General features: G+C 34.8%; 3 protein-coding genes and 1 non-coding gene across 16 annotated transcripts; 2 read left to right on the top strand and 2 right to left on the bottom strand.

The window, feature by feature from the left end:
* Positions 1-1,480: 1,480 nt before the first annotated feature.
* On the top strand, positions 1,481-4,946 carry LOC106451250 (FT-interacting protein 7). The gene has a single exon (XM_013893145.3). The coding sequence runs from the start codon at positions 1,729-1,731 to the stop codon at positions 4,771-4,773; it is 3,045 nt and encodes a 1,014-aa protein (XP_013748599.1). The 5' UTR covers positions 1,481-1,728; the 3' UTR covers positions 4,774-4,946.
* Positions 4,840-9,183, bottom strand: LOC106451251 (phosphatidylinositol-3-phosphatase SAC1-like). 7 transcript variants are annotated; one of them, XM_048740978.1, is made up of 7 exons: positions 6,819-9,181; positions 6,661-6,734; positions 6,400-6,590; positions 6,299-6,305; positions 5,724-5,909; positions 5,385-5,475; positions 4,840-5,256 (listed from the first exon to the last, which is right to left on the bottom strand). In XM_048740978.1, exons 3-7 carry the CDS (start codon positions 6,467-6,469, stop codon positions 5,068-5,070), a joined length of 543 nt encoding a protein of 180 aa, XP_048596935.1. In that variant the 5' UTR covers positions 6,470-6,590; positions 6,661-6,734; positions 6,819-9,181; the 3' UTR covers positions 4,840-5,067. The 7 variants fall into 7 exon arrangements, with proteins under 7 accessions (XP_048596935.1, XP_022546746.1, XP_013748600.1 ...); XM_022691025.2 differs by having other exon boundaries at positions 6,299-6,590; positions 6,819-9,183; XM_013893146.3 differs by lacking the exon at positions 6,661-6,734 and having other exon boundaries at positions 6,819-9,178.
* A 3,572-nt stretch (positions 9,184-12,755) lies between these two features.
* LOC106451252 (transcription factor MYB3-like) lies at positions 12,756-14,160 on the top strand. Its single transcript, XM_013893151.3, has 4 exons — positions 12,756-12,808; positions 12,961-13,150; positions 13,221-13,350; positions 13,474-14,160. Exons 2-4 carry the CDS (start codon positions 13,018-13,020, stop codon positions 14,018-14,020), a joined length of 810 nt encoding a protein of 269 aa, XP_013748605.2. The 5' UTR covers positions 12,756-12,808; positions 12,961-13,017; the 3' UTR covers positions 14,021-14,160.
* Positions 14,161-18,646: 4,486 nt separating this feature from the next.
* On the bottom strand, positions 18,647-22,236 carry LOC111200293. Of its 7 annotated transcripts, none has more exons than XR_007316494.1 (10): positions 21,390-22,228; positions 21,099-21,173; positions 20,589-20,849; positions 20,342-20,484; positions 20,228-20,261; positions 19,924-20,140; positions 19,637-19,784; positions 19,409-19,471; positions 18,987-19,259; positions 18,647-18,908 (listed from the first exon to the last, which is right to left on the bottom strand). It is a non-coding gene; the product is annotated as an uncharacterized LOC111200293 (transcript). The 7 variants fall into 7 exon arrangements; XR_007316491.1 differs by having other exon boundaries at positions 19,924-20,159; positions 21,390-22,225; XR_007316493.1 differs by having other exon boundaries at positions 19,924-20,261; positions 20,342-20,495; positions 21,390-22,236.
* Positions 22,237-26,711: the final 4,475 nt, after the last annotated feature.

The following is a 26,711-nucleotide window of genomic DNA, read 5'->3' as shown; positions in this document are numbered from 1 at the left end:
AAGAACGGAAGACCAACTTCGAACTGATCAATTTAAAAGTTTTTGGTTATATGTACGGTTTAAACCGTTTATTTCTTTGATGCTTTGTGTTTTATTTTGTTATAAGCGAGATGTACTCTCTGACAATCTTCAGCTTATAATCCACATTTGTCAACTGACTCGTAATTTAGATAGATATGTAGATACTATATTAACTTGAATGAAATGATTTACTATTGATATAGATACGAACAGTTTTTAAACAATACGAGCTTAACATAAAACAGAAAGTCCGATCTTAAAACCATCGTCGTAAACACTAGCTACTTTATTAAATACAACTATTTTTCAACTAAACCACTGAATGAGTTTAACCCTTTTTCGTAGTGACATACAGCCACTAAAAATGTTGTAAAGCTGTATAACTCGAAATAAGTTTTGTAAATTCATATATGATTATGATTGTTTAATGGGCAAATCTCCAAAATAGCACCTTTCTAAGTTTATATCACAATAATAGCACTCAAAAACTAAAACGACCAAAATAGCATTTTATCTTTTGAAAAATTTAAATTTTTTTATTTTTTAAAATTTGAAATCTAATCCCCATAACCTCACTTCTCAACTCTAAACCCTAAAACCTAAACTCTAAACCCTAAACCCTAAATTCTAAACCCTAAACCCCACCCCTTGAATGCTATTTTTGTGACTTTTGGGCTTGAGTGCTAGTTTGGGAACAAAAACTTGATTTAGTGCTATTTTGGTCTTTTTCTCTTGTTTAATAGTCTTAATACCTATGTTAGATCACATGATGGAAACAACAAGTAGATTTCACATATAATATACATAAGACGAATAATGAAATTCCTTTTCCTTTTCATTGTTGCTGTCATTGTAATATAAACTATTACAATAATTAAGAAAAAGAAATAAAATTAGTCCACTTTCTAATTATCGTTAGCATTACCAAACGAAGCACAAATGGCCACCACCACCACATTAGACAACGATGGTACATCTTTCACGGGCCTACACTTCACTCACTCACCCAATTCTCAGTTCTCTTCTTTTTTATCTTAACACATTTTTCCTCAATTTGCCCTTTTTTATAACCCTTCAATAATTTGTTTTTGTTGTCAAAAAACCTACAATAATATCAATAAAAGTAATTAATCGCAGAAAGGTTATTTATTTTTCATCAACTACCATGTCAGATAACTATGTCCCGCCAATGGTACGTAGGAATATTTGGTGAATCACCGACGAGGACGATATTCGTTCGAAAGATATAAAACCAAATGATTCATATGTTGGAGTAATAATCAAGAATATTCAACACTTTTTCATTTGAATATTCAAAACAAATGATTTCATTGCTAGAGTCTCTATCTATTTCTACAAATGATTTTTTCATATATAAAAAAGAGTATAATACAATAAAATAGTTAAATTTGGGAGGAATCGAAAAATGACTAAATGACGTCTTCCTCTTGACTTCTGTCCGAATGCCCCGAGTTTTACTCCTCTTTAACACATCATCTCTTGTTTTGTTTTGTGTATTTTACACACTCTCCGAAACACAAAAATAAAAATTAAAAATCAAAGATGATAAGTTGTTTCATCTCTCCTCTTCTCTCCTCATAACTCTTCCTTTCAATTCAAATCACTTCTACAACCGAGTCTTTCTTTGCCGGACGTTTTGTCTCTATTCACCGACTTCAAGAAACTCCAAAAAAAAACAATTCCGATATGAGCAAACTAGTCGTTGAAATCGTGGACGCGAGCGACTTGATGCCCAAAGACGGGCAAGGCTCAGCGAGTCCATTCGTGGAGGTTGAATTCGACGACCAGCGGCAGAGAACGCAAACGCGGTTCAAAGATCTAAACCCTCAGTGGAACGAGAAGCTCGTTTTCAACGTCGGTGACTTCAGGCGTCTGACCAACAAGACTATCGACGTCACCGTCTACGACGACCGCCGTGATAACCAGCCGGGAAAGTTCCTCGGCCGCGTAAAAATCTCCGGCGCCGTTGTTCCGTTGTCGGAATCTGAAGCCGATGTGCAGAGGTATCCACTAGACAAACGAGGTTTGTTCTCTCACATCAAAGGCGACATCGCTCTTAGAATCTACGCCGCTCCTGTCGACGGCTCAGAGTTCATTCCTCCGCCGGTTGAGGAGTTCGCCGTGAAGGAGACCAAGGAGGAGAAGCAATTCGAACCTCAGGAGTTTCATAATCATAACCATAACCAAAACTCATTCGAAGAGGTTTACGTGGAGACGATGAAGCCAAAGAAGAAGGAGAAAGAAACAAGAACTTTCCACTCGATAGGAGCTCAGCAATCGTTTGAAGCAAAGCCACCTTCTCACCTTCCTCCTAACCAACCGGAGTTTAGGTCAGATTTCATGAGAGCTCCGGGACCACCGCCTGGCGCGGTGATGCAGATGCCGCTACCGCCGAGGCAGAATCCTGAGTTTCAGCTCATCGAAACCAGTCCTCCGTTAGCAGCACGGAGGAGACAATCTTACTATTACCGGAGCAGCGGAGACAAAACCTCGAGCACCTACGACCTCGTGGAGCAGATGCATTACCTCTACGTCAGCGTCGTGAAGGCTCGAGATCTCCCTGTGATGGACGTCTCCGGTAGCTTAGATCCTTACGTGGAAGTGAAGCTTGGTAACTACAAAGGCCTGACGAAGCATTTGGAGAAGAATCAGAACCCGATCTGGAAGCAGATCTTCGCCTTCTCTAAAGAGAGGTTGCAGTCGAATCTTCTTGAAGTCACTGTTAAAGACAAAGATCTCATCACCAAAGATGATTTTGTCGGAAGGGTGTTGATCGATCTCACTGAAGTTCCTCTGAGAGTTCCTCCGGATAGTCCTCTTGCTCCACAGTGGTACAGGCTTGAGGACAAGAAAGGGATGAAGACGAACAGAGGAGAGGTCATGCTTGCTGTCTGGATGGGAACTCAAGCTGATGAGTCGTTCCCTGACGCTTGGCACTCGGATGCTCACCGCGTGAGCCATTCGAACCTTTCCAACACTCGGTCCAAAGTTTACTTCTCGCCGAAGCTGTATTACCTAAGGATTCATGTGATGGAGGCTCAAGATCTTGTGCCGTCTGATAAAGGAAGAGTACCTGATGCGATAGTTAAGATTCAGGCGGGGAATCAGATGAGAGCGACGAGGACGCCTCAGATGCGGACAATGAGTCCTCAGTGGGGGGAGGAGCTTATGTTTGTTGTGTCTGAGCCGTTTGAGGATATGGTGATTGTGTCGGTTGATGATAGGATTGGTCCTGGGAAAGATGAGATACTGGGGAGGTTGTTTATACCTGTGAGGGATGTTCCGGTGAGGCAAGAGACTGGGAAGATGCCTGATCCACGGTGGTTTAATCTCCAGAGACATTCGATGTCTATGGAGGAAGAGACTGAGAAGAAGAAAGAGAAGTTCTCTAGTAAGATTCTGCTTAGGCTTTGTATTGAAGCTGGGTACCATGTTCTTGATGAGTCCACGCATTTCAGCAGCGATCTTCAACCGTCTTCAAAGCATTTGAGGAAGCCGAGCATTGGGCTTCTTGAGCTTGGGATTCTCAGTGCTAGGAACTTGATGCCTATGAAAGCTAAAGATGGGAGGATGACTGATCCCTACTGTGTGGCTAAATATGGGAACAAATGGGTGAGAACGAGGACTCTTTTAGACGCGCTTGCACCTAAGTGGAACGAGCAATATACCTGGGAAGTTCATGATCCTTGCACGGTTATAACAATTGGAGTCTTTGACAATGGTCAGACCAACGATGGTGGTGACTCCAAGGACCAGAGGATTGGGAAAGTTAGAGTGAGGCTATCTACGCTGGAGACAGACCGGGTTTACACTCATTACTACCCGTTGCTGGTTCTTACGCCCGGTGGTCTAAAGAAGAACGGTGAGCTTCAGCTAGCTCTGAGGTACACTTGCATCTCCTTTGTTAACATGATGGCTCAATACGGAAGACCGTTGTTGCCCAAAATGCATTATGTTCAACCGATACCAGTCAGGCATATCGACTTGCTTAGGCATCAGGCGATGCAAATAGTTGCAACAAGACTATCAAGGTCCGAGCCACCTCTGAGACGAGAGGTTGTGGAGTACATGCTTGATGTAGACTACCATATGTTCAGTCTCAGGAGAAGCAAAGCCAATTTCAGCAGAATCATGTCGCTTCTCTCCTCGGTCACTCTGGTCTGCAAGTGGTTCAACGATATCTGCACATGGAGAAACCCAATCACAACATGCCTCGTCCATGTTCTGTTCCTGATTCTCGTCTGCTACCCAGAACTGATTTTACCCACAATCTTCCTCTACCTCTTTGTGATAGGCATGTGGAACTACCGGTACAGACCGAGACACCCGCCTCACATGGACGCTCGTGTGTCCCAAGCGGACAACGCTCACCCAGACGAGCTTGACGAGGAGTTTGACACTTTCCCGACAAGCAGACCTGCAGACATTGTCAGAATGAGGTACGATAGGCTAAGGAGTGTCGGTGGCAGAGTCCAGACAGTCGTGGGCGACCTGGCGACACAAGGAGAGAGGATCCAAGCCTTACTTAGCTGGAGAGACCCGAGAGCAACTGCTTTATTCATCGTCTTCTCGTTGATATGGGCTGTGTTTATATACATCACACCGTTCCAGGTGATTGCGATCTTGCTCGGGCTGTTCATGCTGCGCCATCCACGGTTCAGGAGCAGAATGCCTTCAGTACCTGCCAACTTCTTCAAGAGATTACCAGCCAAGTCAGATATGCTACTTTAGGTAAACCGAAAAACATCGTTGTATTTGTAATAGTGTGTATGAACATAAGTGGAGAAACTTGTAGAGTGAAGCCAAGGAAACTAGTTTTGCCTGAATGTGTATTCCTCAAATTTATGTATGATGTTCCAATATTCTACCTCTAGTGAAATAAATGAGCATATTCTTTTTCACAATGCTCAATATAAGATTTCATGTAAAGCATACAACCAACAGAGAAGCGTCTCTGGTGTGAGACGTTATGTTCTTGTGGGGGAAAATCATTGGTTGTGTGATTAAATGACCTTTGGGATAATATCATCTCCGACGAGCCATCTGGATAGCCAACAAGGATCTCCGGCGAAGTATTTGCAGTGTTTGAATGATCCCGAGACTGCTACCGATCTGAGCGTATTCATTTAAAGCCTTTTCCATCTCAGTTTCTTCTTCTTCTTCCTCAATGTCCATTACGTCGACTGTGTTCATGCAAAGAACTTCCGCGGAGTTCTGTTCTAACTCATGATCGTTGTCAAACGGTTCCATAAATCGAATAACAAAGAAATGAAACTCTCGAGTTGTATTTAAAGATATCTATTAATCTGTGGATGTATATCAGCAAGAAAAAGAATCTGAACCTGACAGAATTGAGCATAATGTCTGTAGATTTCGCTGTTTTCATCTTGGTCACCGAGGAGAGTACCACCATACGTCCATACCAACCGTTGGCTTCATTGGTTGATGTGATCGATAGGTACATATACAATGCAAGAAGTGATTTGATGCAACTAGAGAAAAAAAATCTTGATTACGAAAATGCCAAGCTGTGGTTAGACCATTGTTTGGTCAATAGTTACGGGTGTGTGATACAACGATGAGTTTGCCAATCATAATTATAATGGGGAAAAACAATTCAAAGATTCGTTCTGAAGGAAGTTACATTTCAGGGAGGGAGGGAAAAGGCGAATCAGTAGTACCTTTGGAAGATATATTCTTCATGATCGTTTGGCTCAGAAAGCCAGTCTAAGTTGCAGAAATCGTTGACTCTCTCACTCGATGTCACACCTTTCTCACTATCGTCTGCGCCAGGTTTTGTGGCAGAGCCACTTTCTTCAGGCTTTCTCGAACCAAACAGCCAATTGGGGCTCTTGAGCTGAATCTCACTGCAGATGAGAAAGTCTAGAAAATTCTAAAAAAAGTCATGGTTTGGTTTGAACCAACATCTCTATTAATTTTCCAAAGTATGAACCATCTTTCTACTTTCTTATAGGGAATAACGTCCACTAAACGCTTAAAAAAGCCAGATTCAAGTTTTACTAGTCATTCCTAAAGTTCCCAGTGAAAGGCCTAATAAGATGGTTGAAAATTTTAAGTGAGAATCATTACGCTAAAGTGTATGAATATTTGCAAGGAAGTGTTCAATGCCTCATGCTTAAAAGTACATTAAATTTAAAAACTAATCTTGATTAAGTTGAGCACAATAATTGGATTCCCATATCGGTTCACCAGGTCTTCAAAATGCATTTTGGTTGACTCGTAGGTAGGATCATACCTCTGTACTGAGACGAAACAACCAGGAAAAGGAATATCAATAACACACACGTTAGAATCGTCTAATAGAGATAACAGGCGCATGTTACGTTAGTTTCTCACAGAAAATATCAGGCTTGGGACTAAATTTCGAGGTCTCTTGCGACCACAAGAGTGGAATTGATCCTCGCATCTAAACCACTGAGGTCATTTTTCCCTTGCATGATCCAGCTTCTTCATCAAAAAAAACAAGTTGTTCTGTTTCAACATCATTCGCCACCCTTCCACAATCATTCACGCCCCTTTTCAAGTAACTGCGATAAAGAATTACAGAATAAAAAGGCACTCTGTTTAACAGAAAACAAGAGAGGCAAGCATCCAAACTTAGCCTAGAAATGAAATTTCTCATCCATAAAGAGGCCTGATTAGGATGGGAGACTAGAGTTACACTGAAGCCTCTGCTGCCCAAAACACATATAATAAGAACACATCCACGAAACTCAATCTTAGGGGTTTTCAATTGCTAAATCGCTATAGCTTACCGCTCTGGTCTCGTAGAGCTTGAATTTCTCGAGGGCGTACGAATCGGGATCGGCGTCAGCATCCTCGGACGGTTGGATCTTTGCGAAAGAAAAATGGCTACAAGTTGTTGAGTTTTCCGATTTCGTCATGGCGGATTAGTCTCTCTCGGAGACTGTAGTGTGTCCCTGAGGCCGGCGATGGTCTCAGGTTATCATATTTGTAATCGGAGAACGATAGCTCGGAAGTTTGGAACTCGCACGAGCAAGGGACTACTTGGCTCCGCGTTTTTATAGTTTTAGAGATTCCGTTTATTGTTTACTAGTGGTCTTGCGCCGGGTTCGTATGTATTATTTTTTATTGATCTGATTTATATTGATTATTTTTCGAAGACAGCTTATTCAAATATTCTTTTTCCTCTTCAAAATTGTTTCTGCACAACATTAATATATCATGAAAATATGTACCGTTGTCATAGTTCTCATCTGCGGATTGGCAAGGATGGTTGAGTCATTTGATAGATTTGTAGTGGAAAATATACTGATATAACCCCTCAATGTAATGAACCTCCGGATTGTCGTTATCCAAACATTAGTTCCTTAACTTAATGTGTTGATTCGTCATCCTGAGTGGCTCCACTGCAATATCGTAGGCTAAGGTTTTTGCAGGGAGTGTGTATCATAGTGAGATCGGGCTTAAGAGTTTTGAACATCCCGAGAACAACATGAAGGCAATGCCGATGATTGACAGCGAAGGTGTGATATGTGGAGCAAACTTCCAAGTGGATGCTTGTACTAAGATCAATGCCATCCCTAGGAGAGGAACTGAAGCTAACTGGGCTCTCGCTAATACCCGTTGATTTCTTCTTCTAATTGGTTCAATCCTCTGAGTCGTTATTTTGTCCTGATACATTTTATTTTTACATACTTCTTTATGTAAATAGACATCAATAAAGATACAAAAGCACTTTATATTGCAAAATAATGAACTTTTTACTCACTGAAATTATCAATTCTATGAAAACAGAAGAACACATTTTGATCCATAAGAGGGAGAGAAGAAAAAAGAACAAGGAACAGTAGAGACAAAAATAACAAAGACTTGATCGACCTTTATCATTCATCATCCTTCCACATGTCTGCAAACTCATCAGGTTCTAATGGGTTGGAGAGGTCATGCATCTTTCTTCTCGTTTTTGCCTTTATTTTCTTTGCAAAATTTCCAGCTTTGTTCCTTTTCTCCAATGCTCGTATCTGAAGAACAAAATTGAAAACAATTAGAAACTTTCATATGATTAAAAGGGGTGCATCAGCAAAATGTGGCGTGAGAAGCCACTACCTGGTTTGGAGATACCTAGAATGGGTTCTCGCAAAGGGTGGGACCTCCAACTACCTCCAAAAGTTTTTTTTTTTTTTTGCCTTCAAAGATCTTAATCGGATTTAAACAGAACCTTTGACCAACCTGTCAACAAAATTATATTTCAATCAAAACCAATTAATCAAAATTATGAATGTTCTTTTTACTAATAGTTATATAGACAGACATCGACAAGAGTCATTTTATCAAGACCACCCTTTGCAACCTTGTCTTCCTCATGAGGTACCCATATCTACAATGAGGATGGATCTCATCTTGATGTTTAATTCAGGTTGTGATCCCATATAGTCTCTTCCTTCCTCTTCAATGCTCTTGTAAAACTTGAAAATGTCATCAGCGTATTCGACAACAGCAAGTTTGTCACCATCATCAAGAGCATCAATGTTGCCATTCACAACATCTTTGAGTCCACCACTTGCAGCATACTAATAGAGGGTTGCTGTGAAACTTCCTCTTTTGGTAACATGTTGTTTGCATTCTTCAGGGCTGATGATAACAACAACCTCTGCCTTCCTCGCAATATCCTGAGGATATATGATACATTTTTAATTTTTAATTTTTTTAAAAAAATTAGTTGCAAGAAAATGTGTGATTATAAATACACAAGAAAGAGAATAATAACCTTTCCGGTTGGAATGTTGACGAGATTACCAAAGTCTCCAATAACTTTTCCGTTTTGTCTTACTGACTTCGCATAAATCCATCAGACAAACTAACTAATCAATTATGTAACCACACACACAAACTTTGTAAACTCATAGATCAGACCCAATCAAAAACTTGTAAACTTGTTTAAAATTCGAAACTAAAACAAAGAACCTACCCATATAATCAAGAAAACATTAAGAACATACAGCAAGTTCAAAACCTGCAATTCCTCTAGGATCAGAGACTTTTGATCCCATTGATGAAGATTTTTCATTTTCTTTTATGTCAAGTAATGCTCCTCCTCCGATACTCGTTAATGAAAAGAAATCCCAGAGACGATTGCTTCCCCTCCCGGCTTTAACAGACGTCACTATCTCTCTCTTATCACTCTTCATATTCCAAAGTGTCTTGTTCTCTTTGATGGTTGATCATTCCTGCCATACCCATTTATACTCAAGAGCTTGAAGCTGTTAACTTTGATGATTTAATTGAGAGATAATGGGATGAGTAATGGGTTCAAAGTAAATGATGAGATTAAAGGAGATGTAATACGGAATCGGATGACATTAAAGAGGAGGTGGTCAAAATTTTCAGGAGACGAAGAGTGAGGGAGGAGGAGCTGAGTGAGTGGCTGCAGTAGATAAAAACCCTATAAAAGATGGGCCAGTTATGAAGATTTAATGGAAGAGTCCACCAAACAAAGAAGCAAATAGAACCCAGAAAAAAAATTTGATTAACTTACGTAAAAAAGAGGACAGGTGGCACAATTTGCCCCATGCTGAATGTTGATGTGGAGGAAGGAGGAGAGAGCATAGTCTTCTTTATTATACACTCTTCATATTCCAAAGTGTCTTGTTCTCTTTGGATGTTGATCATTCCTGCCATACCCATTTATACTCAAGAGTTTGAAGCTGTTAACTTTGATGATTTAATTGAGAGATAATGGGATGAGTAGTGGGTTCAAAGTAAATGATGAGATTAAAGGAGATGTAATACGGAATCGGATGACATTAAAGAGGAGGTGGTCAAAATTTTCAGGAGACGAAGAGTGAGGGAGGAGGAGCTGAGTGAGTGGATGCAGTAGATAAAAACCCTATAAAAGATGGGCCAACTATGAAGATTTAATGGAAGAGTCCACCAAACAAAGAAGCAAATAGAACCCAGAAAAAAAATTTGATTAACTTACGTAAAAAAGAGGACAGGTGGCACAATTTGCCCCATGCTGAATGCTGATGTGGAGGAAGGAGGAGAGAGCATAGTCTTCTTTATTATACACTCTTCATATTCCAAAGTGTCTTGTTCTTTTTGGATGTTGATCATTCCTGCCATACCCATTTATACTCAAGAGTTTGAAGCTGTTAACTTTGATGATTTAATTGAGAGATAATGGGATGAGTAGTGGGTTCAAAGTAAATGATGAGATTAAAGGAGATGTAATACGGAATCGGATGACATTAAAGAGGAGGTGGTCAAAATTTTCAGGAGACGAAGAGTGAGGGAGGAGGAGCTGAGTGAGTGGCTGCAGTAGATAAAAACCCTATAAAAGATGGGCCAACTATGAAGATTTAATGGAAGAGTCCACCAAACAAAGAAGCAAATAGAACCCAGAAAAAAAATTTGATTAACTTACGTAAAAAAGAGGACAGGTGGCACAATTTGCCCCATGCTGAATGCTGATGTGGAGGAAGGAGGAGAGAGCATAGTCTTCTTTATTATACACTCTTCATATTCCAAAGTGTCTTGTTCTCTTTGATGGTTGATCATTCCTGCCATACCCATTTATACTCAAGAGCTTGAAGCTGTTAACTTTGATGATTTAATTGAGAGATAATGGGATGAGTAATGGGTTCAAAGTAAATGATGAGATTAAAGGAGATGTAATATGGAATCGGATGACATTAAAGAGGAGGTGGTCAAAATTTTCAGGAGACGAAGAGTGAGGGAGGAGGAGCTGAGTGAGTGGCTGCAGTAGATAAAAACCTTATAAAAGATGGGCCAGTTATGAAGATTTAATGGAAGAGTCCACCAAACAAAGAAGCAAATAGAACCAAGAAAAAAAATTTGATTAACTTACGTAAAAAAGAGGATAGGTGATACAATTTGCCCCATGCTGAATGCTGATGTGGAGGAAGGAGGAAAGAGCATAGTCTTCTTTATTATATAAGATTTATTTGCAGGCCTTTTTCATTTGTACTAAAAGCCCACCAAATCTATGGGCCATCCAAATGATTTTAATATGTTAGAAAGCAGGCCATGTTAAGAAGTTATAAAGTGAAGTAATAAGACATCCGTTTTAGTATCCAGATTTTTAAAAGTTGATATAAATAGTTTTTTTTATACCTCTAAATTGTAAAAATTCAAAAAAAGAAAAGCAATATTTACGGCTTTATAAATCTCAAGACCCGTCATCCCGCTGCCAGAAAGCTTAACTCTCCAACATTTAAAGCTTTGTACTAAAAGTTGAAGCAGTCGAACATTCAAATTGTAAGAAAAACATCTTGTCTTGCTTGTGTTTGTGGTTCTTTTTGAGATGAAAAGTTAACAGAACAAATAACATGTGATTTTGTTTATATAGCGGAATGTCTAGTTTAGGGTATAGAGCTGAACAAAAAGTCCCATAACTCTTATTACCATTCTTAATTATGCATAGCTTATGGCTCCATTAACAAAACACTGAATAGTGGACTCCAACATGTTTTTGTTGAACAGTAGTTACACTGAAAGCGCTGAACAGTGGTTGGATTGTAGAAAACTTCAGAAAAAAAAAAAAGATAAGTGAATGGTTGACAAAATTTATTAGAATAAAAAAATAAATTTTAACATATCTCTAAAATTGTAAATAGCAGACATTTTAGTTTTGTTTGGTGGGGAGTGATGATGATAGATTGGTCGAAGGTGTATGGTTGAAGAAATTTATTTACTCTTTATCACTGGGTTATGACAAATATAAAAAAAATAAGGTTGTTATTAGTAGACTTTTGTAAGCTTTATCTTTGTGTGTGTATTAGATTATTAGTATTATTACATCACGTTCTAAAACTCAACTCTATTCTATATTGCAATACTTTTGAACTTTTCATAACTTATCTAAATGAGTATATAACCGTGTAGAAAAGAATGTTAACATTTGTATGGTTCTATGAAAATATTAATTAACATTTGTTGCGTAATACATCTGTTTTATCTAAACCTTTCATAACTCGTCTAACCGCGTAGGGAAAGAATGTTAACATTTGTATGTTTCTATGAAAATATAATAAACATTTGTTGCGTACTACATTTGTATTATATTTTTAATTGGACCGTCATTGTTAGAACTGCGGTGTGAAACTCGAACATGGCTTAAGGGACACAACACAACAGGAAGAGACAGAAGAAATGCACATGCCCAACCCAAATAATTCAGTTATCCAACTAATCAACCAGAGAAATAATTAAACTATAAGACACGTGGGAGTACGTGAGAGAAGTAGCGTGTGGAGAGAGTGAATGGAGGAAGAGAGAGGTTGAGTATTGAGATAAAAAGGACAGCTACCTACTCATCTTACCAATCTATCTACCTACTTTCATCCAGATCTACTCTCTTTCTTTTATCCTGTTTTTTTTATAGACCCAAATTAAAATACGTTGCTGGTATATTTCATGCTAAGCTTAGGTTATATATATTTAAATGATGCAGTAAGAATTGCTTAAACTTCTAATTAGAAACGGCAAATCTACTCTCTTTTTTACACGAAGAATAAGAAAATAGGAATGTCAAAACTAAATTATAAACATAATTTTTTTTAATTGTGGAAATTGTGAAACTGTAAACTTACTATTATGATGTTCTCTCAGATCACCTAAAAGGAAAGAAAAGTCAACAACTAAACCGTACGATCTGCATCTGAATATGATTAATACGAAAGAAAAAGTTAGGAAAGCCCCCCCATGTTCATCCTGTGAGTGAACAATCAATTATTTTCCCTGGTTGGTTCAATATTCTTAGGTACAATTTTTTTTTTTTTTAAATTTGTCCAAACAAAAAAAGGTACAATATTTTTTCATTTCATTTGTAGATCGTTTTGTTATATAACTTTTGTATTAAAATATTAGTTTGGTAGTTATTATAAATGACATTCAAAACCAAACATCCTACAGGAACTCTCTTCCTTCAACAAAAAAAAACACACCAATAGAGATCCAAGAAAGAGAGAGATGGGAAGGTCACCATGCTGCGAGAAAGCTCACATGAACAAAGGAGCTTGGACTAAAGAAGAAGACCAGCTTCTCGTTGATTACATCCGCAAACACGGCGAAGGCTGCTGGCGATCTCTCCCTCGAGCCGCCGGTAATATATTCATATTATCTATATACACAGAAAAAGAGGCTGATATTGAAATTTACAAAAAATTTGACAGGGTTGCAGAGATGTGGTAAGAGTTGTAGGTTGAGATGGATGAATTATCTAAGACCAGATCTCAAGAGAGGCAATTTCACCGAGGAAGAAGACGAACTCATCATCAAACTCCATAGCTTACTCGGTAACAAGTTAGTCTCCTCTCTATCTCTGGTTCTTGAGAAAAAAAAAACAAGAATCATGTGTGGATGTTTCTCTTTCTTTCTCTGTGATTTTTTATTTACTTAAAATCTGATCAAAATATTCATTTGCAGATGGTCGTTGATTGCTGGGAGATTAGCAGGAAGGACAGACAACGAGATCAAAAACTATTGGAACACTCACATCAAGAGGAAGCTTCTCAGCCGCGGGATTGACCCAAACACGCACCGTCCGATCAACGAATCCACAATCCCTCCTTCGAAAACAACAACACCGTCACTTCTACACGACGAGTCTGTACAATTCGATTTAGCCAAACCGGATCAACAACAAACGGTTAAACCGGAACCAACGGTGCTATACCGGGAAGAGGGTGATAATAATAACAATAACTGCACGAGCAGCGGAACGACTTCGGACGACGATTGTGTACTCAATTTGGAACTCTCTGTTGGTCCGGCTACTACGAGGAGTTACCGGTACGAGTCAACCCGGAAGACAAATCTTGACTCGGTCGAGTCCACTGGACGGTGGGGATCCGAGTTGTTCGGGGCTCAGGCTGGAGTGTGTTTGTGTTGTCGGATAGGGTTTCATAATGAGTCGTGTCGCAATTGTCGTGTTTCTGATGCTCGAACCATCTGGGAATCGAAAATTCTATAGGAATACTTTATATATTAGTTCATTTGTATTTTTGTTTTGTTTGGTTACGTTTCTTCTTGTAATGAATGTATCCAGTAACAAAAGAACAGGATAATTTATCAAAATAGGATAATCTATCTGATGGGACATAGATTAATTTATTAACGTTGTATTATTATTTGTTATCTGATCAAATCTGTAGATATATTTCCATGTAAACTTTCAGGTAAAAGGCTGAAAGCTATGCATAACTAATTCAACTGAATTAAGTAGATTTTCTTAAACCCACACATCTATGTGACCGAGTCACGGATGGGCAGAGCAATTACGCAGTCTTTGATTGCAGACGCAAAGCCATACCTAATTGTTTGGTATGCAAGGCTTTCGTATGTGTGTTTCTTGGTTTGCTATTAGCACCCCAACCCCTCAATTATATGATTTTAACAGACTACACCCACTTACTTTCCATATTTCAAATAACTAACCCTGGATTCGGTGTGTTCTTTTTTAGTTTTACTTTCCTAGGAAGTTTAAACGTGTTATTAAGAAAGTTAAACAGAATATTGAAATGTGTCAGAAAAGATAATGACGCCCATAAATATATCGAATGTGTCATAAAGCAAAAATAAATGAACTCCTTCTGATTTATTTTAAATATCGTTGTAGACTTTAAAATTTGTTTGATTATAAATGTCGTTTTATATTTTAAACGCAAATATTAATAGTTTTTTCCATTTTTAACATTACATTTTAACTCATTAATAAACAAAACAAATAAAATAGTGTATTAACTAGTATTGATCATGTGTAGATTTTTGCTTGCAAATAAGACAAAGTCTCACTTATATACAATTAAAACTACATTTATAAAATTTTGATTAGTCATAAGAATATGAGCATACATAAACAAACCATTAAACTTATCAGTTTCTCTGATTAACCACAACATAAAATGAAGTTATATTGGTTTTAAAAAAAATTACCTTGATCTTAATTAGCTCACTAAATACAATATATTAGTTTGAAAGTTTTATTTTACTTTTTATGTCCTCTTCATGTGTTTTTACTAATTGTTAACTTGCAAGTTATGGTTAATTTCTCTTACTACATTCATAGCCACTATACCCACTGTAGTGCTTCAATGGTGTTTTCAATTTACAATTTGGTGTTAAAATTAAACTATTGTGCAATAGGAAAACAATTAGAATAGAAGCAGTTCAACAAGTTTTTGTAAAAACAATTTTTTATTTACTCAAGTTTAAGTTTTAAGTTTTTGTTTTTGTAAAAACCATTTCACTTGCCAATCAAGTTTTTTAACAAATAGATTCCCTAAAATTTAAGGAAACTAGTTTTTCAAAATTTCAATCAATTTGTAAAGAAAAGCCAAAAACCAACTTTTGTGAGTTTTCTATATAAAAGCGAATTTTGTTTATTTTGTATAAAATACTATATTTTAGTTAATTAATGATTAAATAAATAATATTTTCATAAAGATAAAACTCCCATACAATTTTATTTATCATTTGAACATTAATGTAAAATAATTTATTTGTGTTTCATATCTGTAAATAAATATAGATAATTTTATTATTAATTGTAACCAATTAGTTATTAATTTCTATAAATGAAATTATTGAATAATTTTAATAATTATTATACACACTAATCAAGTAGAAATTATAAAACGTAAAATGTTTTATTAATACAATATATTACATTAGTTTGAAAAATAGCCATTCAATTTCTAAAAAACGAAAAAATGTTTTTATGTAATAAAATTTATAAATAATTTCTAAATTTTAAAATATTTATATTTTTTATAATTTATAGATATTTTCCTAATTATATTTTAGTATAATACTTAAAATAAACTAATTTAAAACATGGTACTGTTTTTATTTTAAATAACAACCACTATATTTTGATAAATTTCAATGGTAATTTTTTTTAAAAATTATTATTATGTATTTTATAAAAAAATTTATTATGTATTTTATTATTTTAAAACAATGTATTGCTTATTTTATAAAAGAAACTAAGAATACAACTAAACTAAAATCTAAATACTGAAAACTAAAATCAAAAGCTTGAAATCAAAAACTAAAATCTAAAAGTTAAAAATCTAAAACCAAAATCTAAAAACCAAAAACTAATGTAAACAATCATCAATCAGAATTTGATTGATGAGGTGACTTGTGCTTTAATCATGATCTAGGTGAAAGAACTTTAAATGACATATAAAACAAAAAGGAAAGAATATATATCGAATGTGAACACTTCTCGTTTTGAAATAAGTTGTGCTGGCAGGCAAGTTCGAAGAAAATTAGATATAAGTTTCTTTCATTAGTTTATTACCATTAAGACCATATTTCACATCTATGGTGTATAGGTAAAATGTAAATACTTAGGAGTAAAAAAAAAATTTAACGTCTGATTAATTATGCTATTACAACGATGAGAAATATTACATGGATGATTCTACAACTGATACTTCTATCATCATATGAGAATGCACGTCTGATTGTATCATTCTGAACTGTCCTAAAAGATCTATGTTCGATGATACGTCATGCACCATACTTAAAATCTTTTGTAATATTTTTTTGTCCATAATCTGCATAATTTACGTTTTTCTTCGTAATCTGCATACTTAGGAATAAATTTTGATCTTGTGTTCTATCATTTACATATTGTTACTACTTACTTATTTCAGACTTTAAAGTAGATGCAATTCGATTGTACTTGCAAAAGGCATGCAAACATGTGATTAAATTTGGAGGGATCTCAAAACACAAAATCTCTCTAGACTGACACACATGTAAGTTATAAGTTGACTTGTTACCAAGTGTTGTCCATAGAAGTCAGTTCTTATCCCTATACAAAGAAATTTTAAAGTCAACGTGGATGGATTCCACTTCGTTCTCCGGTTTCGTTTTTTTGATAGTAGAGGACTGACAAGTAGATAAGTGTAGAATATCACATAATGACACCAAGTTGATAGCTAGATATTAACAAAATAATATTTTCGAGGGTTTTTCTTTTAAAACCAGCTAAAATATTCATGTTACATTAATGGATATGGATCATTTTTTTTTAGAAAAACACCTTTATCAAGCAATTAAAAATAGAGATTTACACATTAAGCTTTTAGAAGAGAAGCCCGTTATGGTAATAATAAAAAAAAGAAGAAGTTATAATAATAACAAACTAGATACTTTCAAGCGCCAACATGCGCCATGCAAAAATATGATAACTTAACAAAAAAAACATTATTACAATAATTTTTATTTAATTCAATTTTATTCAATTTTAAAATATAAAATAGTCAATTGTAATTGAGATTCTGTTTACTTTATAAAAATTTTAATCTACATTGGCATTTGGTTTAAATGAATAAATTTTATTTTGTTTTTCTGAAATAATAGTTTTATACAAATGTTTATTGTTGTATTATAATGATCAACATATATATCACATTTTAAAAATAATTTATGACATCATTTTATTTTTATAGTAATTTCAAACTTAAACAATCAATTGGTAAATAAAGAAAAAAAAAATATATATATATATATATATATATATAATATTATTTAAAACGAATGATATAATTATTTAAAGCAATATCATTTATTTTAAAAACAAATTTGTAAAAGTATATAAAATTTTATAGATATAAAACATAAGTAATTTGCATATAAGTTTCATTTAGAGAATAAAAAATACTAGAAAAAAATATCTACATATGTTTTCTATATTTTATTATTTTATATTTTAAACATAAATTATTACCATGTATACATTATATTTCACAAAATAATAAACATGAACGGTATATAAAATAATTTATTCATAAAACTTATAATAAATAAATACATTCGTACCATTTACATTTTTCATTTGAAACATTGAAAATATATAAAATTCCAACAAAGAAATGAATATTTCATTCTGAAAGTTTATAATAAATCAAATCTAATATTTAAATTCTTTTTTTAATGTTTTATAACTATGGTAGTGACTTTAATATTTACTAGATCCTTTTTCCGCGCTACGCGCGGATAATATATTTAAATTTATTAAATTTATCATTTTTATTTATATGTGAATTTTTGTATATTAAATTATATATAACTAATTTTTAAATTTGATTTTTTTAATATTTTTAGTTTGAAGTAAGTATTTCTATTATATGTTGCAGAAGCCGTATGTTTTGGCTAAACTGTTTAATAGGATGATTAGTAGAGCAGTGTGAGTTTTCTATTTAAAATTATTATAAAAATTAGTATATAATATATAATATATTTATTTTTAATGAATATATTTCTAATATATATATAAATATATTAACATATAAAATTAAAAAGATATATAATTAATTTATTAATTTAATAATTTAAAAAATATGTTTATATCAAAAAATTTATTTAAAATAAAGTTTACAATTAAAATATACACTATGGCTTTTTACTCTTGTGGCCAACTACAAAAAGTTTAAATGGGAGGTGGAAGCGACAACGGGTTCCTCTTCCAACGTGGAGCATCCACCTAAACTCTATATGCCATTCAAATATTTGGTGTACCTTGTATCCTTTATTGCAATTGATCAACCATGCACAAATAATAACTTTCAACTTGAACCAAATGTAATCAAATATAAACACAATCATGCATTAACAATTCTCAGTATGACTTGCAAAAACATCTATTAACATCCAGAACCGTACTTAACATCAAAAACTAACCAAAAAGTGACAACGTCAATAGTCAATGAAATCTCATATACATGTACTCTTTATTTTTGTTCTCAAAGCCAAAACCTATTAAAAAACAGTCCTTTACATCTACATTGAACCGGACCACAAGGTATAAAGCTCTACCGTAGTTCAACATTTTCGCCTTTTAGCACCTGCAAGGAACGAATCAAAAAAGAGCTGAGTGATGATCAATTTAGGATAATTAATGTGGTCGAGTATGTGGACATTACATCGGTCAGAGACTTCTTTGGGGCCGTATCTGCAACTTGGGACGCCTCTTTGGCTTCGAACACTTTGGAATCAGCCACTGCAAGAGCTTTTGCTGCAGACTCTGCTTTCTCAAGACTATTTTCTGATGTCAAAGGCGTACTTGGTAGATCTTGCGACTCGGTGGAATCTTCTGGACTTGATAGCTCTTGTGAGGAATCTTCTGAACTCGAGGTTTGTGCTGGATTTGCAGCTCGTATAACAGTACCCTAAACGATCTTGTAGCGGGTATCTACCTGCATTAACAATCATTTGGATGCTAACATCAGAAGGAGAAAGTTGCAATATACATAAAGTGAACCGTATCAACAGAGGAGAGTGAAAGTCTAAAATTCTGATTACACCTAGTGACATCAAAGTCACTCAAAGAGAATATGGAACCTACCTTCAAGTGTCCCCGGTAGGTGGGAAGACGGTTCACGTTGATGGTGGCGGGTATGAGCATCGCCTGAAAACGTTTAAAAACAGAAGAACACAATTTAAAACTGGATTCAAAACCAAATCACAAAGAGGAAATAAATAATATCGAAATCATAATACTGTTAAACATGAATCTAAATATTGGAGATTTGTTCAAAAATATGATGAACATGAATTTAAAAAACGGAATCACCTTAGAATCCAGAAGAAGCATATCTACTCCCATGAGGTGGCCACCACGTTTAATGTTTCTGGCTTCCCAAAACAGGAGAAGCCGCACCTCCACCTCCACGGTGGATGAGCAGCGTCCATACTTGAGAGCAGCAATAATGGTAGATGTGCTAGCCATAATAATAAGAAAAAATGTTTCGAATGTAGTAGGATCTCTGAGAATGATGTCTATGGGAAGAACACGAAACTGGATGTCGAATGTAATTTAACACTGTCTGAAATATATATCTAATACAAATAAAGCAGTACCATGTTGCTTTTCTGTTTTCTCTTGTGCAAGAACATATTCCTTCTCAACCGGAGACAACTTGAATGAACTCAGTGACATCATCGACTTTAAGATCAGCCAGAAAATCTTCATTTTGAGTAACGTAGCCGCCGAAGACATCGTAACGACCGTCCAAGGTGTTAGAATTGCTTGGCGTCAGCTCACGCTCTTTCAGCAGCCAAAACACTTGGCTCGATTCTGAGTCATTCTCAAACCCCTTTTTTGCATTACATATAATTAGAATATATATATATTCAAATGTGAAGGAAGAGAAAGAACTCTCACTTCTCTAGCCATTGCCATTGTACAGACCCAATTCCTGTCCAACCAAATTAACAAATGATAATTTATTATTATTATTATGAATAAATATACTGTCAGAAGGGTGTAAGCTTTTACTTTAGGGTTGAGCCATAAAATGGCGTTTTCTTCCCAGTCACCATAATCTCAAGAGGAACCGTCCTTACTTTCTCTGTGGTTGGATCTATAAATCCTTCCGCATGACCGTCTGGATCTCTCGTTTGTACCACAAAACCCATCAGCTGCAAAAAATCTTCATCCATTGATTAACAAAAATTTCCCATATACAATATATATATATATATATATATATGTATATGTGTGTGGGGAAAGTTTGATGTCTTACATTTCTGGATCTCCATGCCATTGTAGAAATTGCGCTCCGCCAAGTCCACAAAGTTCCCGGCAGTAACAGGGGCGTTATAGCCATCGACGACAATGTGGAAAACACAATCCTGAAGGTTGGGATTGTCCTTGATCTTGGCCTTCATGTACACCACTCTTCTCTTGAGAAAAGGCATGTTTATATACTCTTCAGGGACTTCAGGAAGCCCTCGACCATGTCCTCTTCTATTCTGCAGAGCGCCACATGACAGGAAGATCTCAGCTGCAGTCATCAAGAAGGGTCTAAATGAGCAAGTATATCAGCTTCCTTACTAATCCAAAACCATATTGGCTTTTTTGTCTCTCGTGCATTACACTTTTGAGTAATGCTTTTTTTCTTTGAAACAAACGTAGAAATAAATTCAGATATGTGTTATGCTTCACTATAGCGAGAGACATAGTAATCCAAATTTAGAGACTACCACAATTATAAAGAACTGAGTTATCATACATGAAATATCATGATGTTTACCTGATCATGTGGCAGAAGTTGCAATAATTTGTTGTACTGAATCCTCTCTCGTCTTTTTTTTTGTCTTCTATTCAGCTTGAAAGAAACAACACATATAAAAATTATAATATGTGGAAGTATTTTCACAAATTAAAAAAAAAACTGTAGAAGCGTTTTGATTCCGGAAAACGAACACTGATTCAGGAATGGATCTGTGGGTCCAACGATTTTGTAGGAAGAGTAAAATCATAAGTCTTTCTAAAAAAATAGAGATCGAAAAATATGATGCTTGATAGTGTAAGACGACAATACCTTTTTAAACAAAGAGAAGAGAGTGATTAAAGGTTGAGTGGCGGATGGCTAATTGGACAACAACAGCATCACACGAAGATAATTCTCAGAAGGATTTCAGGTTTTTTTCAGAGAACATAACTGAGAGAGCGTGTTGGTGAAACTTGATTCCACTCTCAATCCTCTCCTATTTATAGTGTTTGAGATGTTTTCGGATTAGATACGCACAAAGCTAATGCTTTGATTGTAAAAGAGGGAGGCGGAGAGTTTGTGGGAGTTAATGACTTAAATGTAAACTGAAGATTCATTGTATAGATTAAGATGTAAACGTTGAACGGAAGGTAAGGAAGAGACAGAGATGAGGCCATAGGGGAGGTCGGAAATTGAGAGGAAGGGGACGGTGGATCGTTGAAGAAGAAGACTATTCAGACATAACATGAAACGCAGAGTTTGGTTTTGTTTGGGCTACACAGCACATCATCGTTAAAAATTAGGTCTTGCAATGGGTTTGGAGACAAATTTGGTTTCTTTATTGGACTTATATATATATATTAGATAACCAAATCATACGCAATTAAAAACACAATACACGAACTAAAAGAAATTGACAGAATAAATTTTTATTGTCCAGAAAACATTCACATGATGTTAACGGGCCGACTCATATTAAACCCAAGAAATTAATGAACATAGATCAAATATATAAAAGTCCACTCGTTTTTGATGAGCTTCACGGGCTTCTCGATTCTGAACGTTAACGGGCCGGTGAAACGCGAAACCCAAATAACATAAGTGAGTATCTGACGTGGCGGAAAGCTGACTTCCTATTGGTCGATTTAATTGTCCTACGTGGACACACTCTCTGATGCTCATATAACCCTTTTAATATAGTATAGATTACCTTATATTTTCATTTCTATAACTGAATTATTTGATAATTAATTTTATGACATGTCATAATTAAGAAAGATCTATATGACTATATCACATTTTTTGTTAGCCATGTCATTATTTGTTTAAGAGTGGTTGTAGTAATGATACATGTACAAATCACTTGGTAAATAATCTCTAGAATTTTTTTATTAATTTATTCATTTTGAAAGTTTATAATAAACCAAATATATATTTAATTCTTTATTATGTTTTATAACTATGGTAGCGACTATAGACTAATTATCTTATATTTTCATTTCTATAACTGAATTATGTGATAATTAATTTTATGACATGGTATATGTTGTGAATGCAAACAAAGTCTCACATTGGAAGTTTAGATAAATAATGTCTACTATATAAAGAGATGTCCAACTCTGATTAGTACGAGACCTTTTGGGAAGGAGCCTAAAACCAAATCCATGTGCGCTTTGCCTCCGGGCTCAAAGTGGTAAATATCGTACTAATCGGACAACGTAGAGTTGGACATTGGCTTGAAAAAGCACAACAAGTGGTATCAGAGGCAGGTTGACGAAAATCTGCAAAAAGACCAAGATACCTTTCAAATTCGAAGTAGTGCTTCCTTCGATGGAAAGGGAGGGTACGTAGCAGAAACCAGTCAAAAGATCCTGGAAGCTTCAATTGTGGGAGGAGAATCCTCAAGGTGACTTCGCGATTAAGTAGTGCAGAAGACTTGTAACGAAAATCTCACCCTAACGACGATACATAGATTAGGTAGATATTTCTAATGGTGCTGTAAGGATTAGGTGGTGAATGTCCTAATGGTGCAGTAAGGATTAGGTGGATAAATCCTAATGGTGTAACTAGGGTTAGGTGAAGAGTCCTGTTGGTGATTACGGCAAGATACAAGATGTGTGCTAGGTATCGCTGAAGGTTAGAAACCAAGAGTTCATGTGGTACTTGGTTTAAGAGGAGGTTTGTTGTGAATGCAAACAATCTCACATTGGAAGTTTAGACAAATAATGTCTATTATATAAAGAGATGTCCAACTCTGATTAGTACAATGCCTTTTGGGAATGAGCCCAAAACCAAATCCATGCGGGCTTTGTCTCCGGGTCCAAAGTGGACAATATTGTACTAATCGGACAATGCAGAGTTGGACATTGGCTTGAAAAAGCACAACAGTATAATTAAGAAAGATCTATGTCACATTTTTTGTTAGACATGTGATCATTTATTTTAAGAGTGATTGTAGTGATGACACATGTACAAATCACTTTGTAAATAATCTCTAGAAGATTTTGTTATTAATTTGTTCATTTTGAAAGTTTAATAGTGATTGTAGTAATGATATACATACAAATCACTTGGTAAATAATTCCTGGAAGTAATCTTAACCATTATTTTAAACTTTTAGTGTGGGCTATGGAAATCAGGTAACGTTCCACTGTGCCAGCTCCAGTCTGGTTTCAGCATGTGATTCCTTAAACAATTTTTTTTTGCTACACTAAACATATTTTATTTAAAAATGATGTATCATGAAATCGTAATTTAGGTTTTTTTAGGTCGAATCTCACCAAAAAGCTGGTTTAATAACAGTAAGTAGATGCAGGTACGTTTTACAGATATAAAATATTGGATTATCATATGCATCTAGATTCTAGAGACAGCTCTTATTCTACTGAACCGTTTAATTATTTTTTGTAACATTGAAGCCTGCGTTGGTGACTTGGTGGCCTTAGAGCATCTTCAACAATGACACCAAATTTAATGTTAAAATTACATTAAATTTAGTGTTTTAGTGTTATAATAATTTTGTCATCTCCAACAATAACACTAAATTTTACACCAAAAGTTATATATTATTTGATGTTTTAATTTTTTTTAATACTTTTTATTATTTGTAATTGATAAATAATTATTTTATCACATTTATATTATTATTTATATTTTTCTTACTTGTAAATGATGAATGATACTAGTCATTTAGTGATTTATTTTGAAAATAAAAATAAAAATTAAAAATTTAGTATTTTAATTATGTAAAAATAAATGTAAAATACAAATATATTAATATTTTGATTATAAATTGGATAGTAACTGAACTATATTATTAAATGAAACATAATCAAATATACGTTTTAAAGATTTGATGTGATGAATAATGTTACACCAAATTTGACGTAATACTATTTACATTACACCAACAAATTTGGTGGGATATTATCAAATTAAGTGTCTTGTTAGACATCAAATTTGATGTTTTGGTGTCTTGTTGGAGATGACTTTATATTCTAGACTTCGACCTGGATTATTGTTTTTTCTTTAATCAAAATAGAGGTAACTCGTTCGTAAATTATTGAACAGAAAATCCGTGTATGTCCAGTATCAGCAAAGTCCAACTTAATTTGTCAAATGCTAAAAATATAGCTGTTTTTAAAATGTAAATTGAGTTTAAATTTTTTATTTATACTCAGTACGTACATATGTGATCACAAGTATTTAAACCTATTTTAAATTTTTTTACTTCGTATGTAAATGAAATCATATATATGTATATTTTTGTTAAGCAAATATTGTTGGATTGTTTGTTTGTTTTCCAAAAGTGCTACTTTAATTTTTCTATTTCCATATAATTGTGCATGAAAAGGTTTAAAGCATGTGAGAAATGGGATAGAAGATAGATAAAACCAACATGTGAGATGTTGGGTGGTAAGTAACCAAATCTGTGATCAGTGAATAATTGAAAAGGATAAATATAATAAAATGTTGAATTCAAGGTATATAAGAACAATCATAAAAATGCTGGAAAATAATGATAGTACGAATTGAGAGGAGAAAGTGATGATGTTGCACATGCAGTTAGTTAGGAAACAAATTATTATACAAGTTTTGAATCAATACAATCATTCGCGGAAAAAAAAAATACAAATTAAGCTTTTATTGAACTTAATAATCAGCATGACTTATACGAACAATTACATACACTCTGACGTGGCCAGTAATCACGGCATAAGAAAAAAGCATTAATATTACGGTGGTTAACATTGTAAAAATCTTCGATGACATAATATAAAATGAAGAAATTGTGATGGACTATTCTCTGGAAGAGATTTAAGTTCTGAGTAAAATCAGTATGCCGTAAGGTTCTATATGGTTTACAAAAGGAGATTATTTGAAGATTGAAGGATGTAAGAAACTGTCTTTTAGTTTAGCACTTGTTTACTTCGCCATTGCTATATGGCTGAGCGACAAAAGATGCTACCATAAATTTTTCGGGTTCGCAACGTAGGCTTGAATCCACCTTTGTTGTCTTATCCTTCGGCTGTAGTGGAGTTAACCATGCACAATACTCACCTTGTTTTTTAGTTCAGTCTGACCGCCATACTACCTTGCTTTCTTATCTCATATCATATATCTGTTTTGTTGTATGATCGATCGATGATTTATATCTTTAGTATTTGGTGGAATGTCATGGCTGGAAAGATAATCACACCTTTAGAGAATTAGGCTTCAGAACCTTGAAAATTTCATCTTTCTGGATTTCTAAGTTTTACTATAACTGAGTCATCTCTGGATTTGCGAGTTTCTTGCGTGATCAACTTCTTTTTTTTACAATTTGGAAAATTGGATCACTTGCCACTGTCCTGGATTCATCATCATCTTTGTCAACTTCCGCCAATGAAATTGGACTCGATCAAGAGAATTTGTTTCTTTTTAACTCATCCATTCTCACCCCCCCCCCCCCCCCCCCCCCCCCCCAAAAAACTGTTTTCATCAAACATTATCTTACTAGATTTTAGATTTAGTGTAATTCAGTTTTACCTTAAATCTAGTTTTTATTATTAAAATTTTATTGAAAATTTAGGTTTATAAATCTATAAATAAATCAAGATTTTGAAGCTAATAAAAAAGTATAAAATTTATAAATTATTTATTCATACAATCAATATATAAACTCTAGAAACTAATATTTGTTTCAGTAGAGTTCTCTCTCTATTTTTTTTTAGTTTTCTTCACGTTTAGTTTGTGGATTTTCTCAACATTGAAGACAGAGCAGATGATCTATTTGCCCTCATATTCGAGCTCCTCATACTCTTATATATCTTGACGGATTCTCTCGTGCACATGAAACCTAATTTTGTGAGTTATTTTCTCTGATTCTATATCATTATTCCCACTTGCTTTTACGTCTTCTGCTTCTTTCGATTTTTCTTCATTTTGTATATTGTATTCTATGAGGGTTTGTTGATCTTGTATATGTAGTATTGAATCGTTGTATGGGCAAAGACTAATTTTAAGTTAGGTTTTGACGCAAAACGTGTGAGTTTGGGTACACACCTAGTACATTTTTTTCTTATTTCACGTATTTTTAAACAAATATGGTTGGTTGCTATTTATTTGGACTCATTTATAATGGAGACGGCGAATCTTGTCGCTATCTTTTTA

The sequence above is a fragment of the Brassica napus genome, chromosome A9 (assembly GCF_020379485.1).
Source record: "Brassica napus cultivar Da-Ae chromosome A9, Da-Ae, whole genome shotgun sequence".
Lineage (NCBI taxonomy): Eukaryota > Viridiplantae > Streptophyta > Magnoliopsida > Brassicales > Brassicaceae > Brassica > Brassica napus.
Note: the sequence above shows the minus strand (reverse complement) of the source record. Positions and strands in the feature narration are given on the sequence as shown.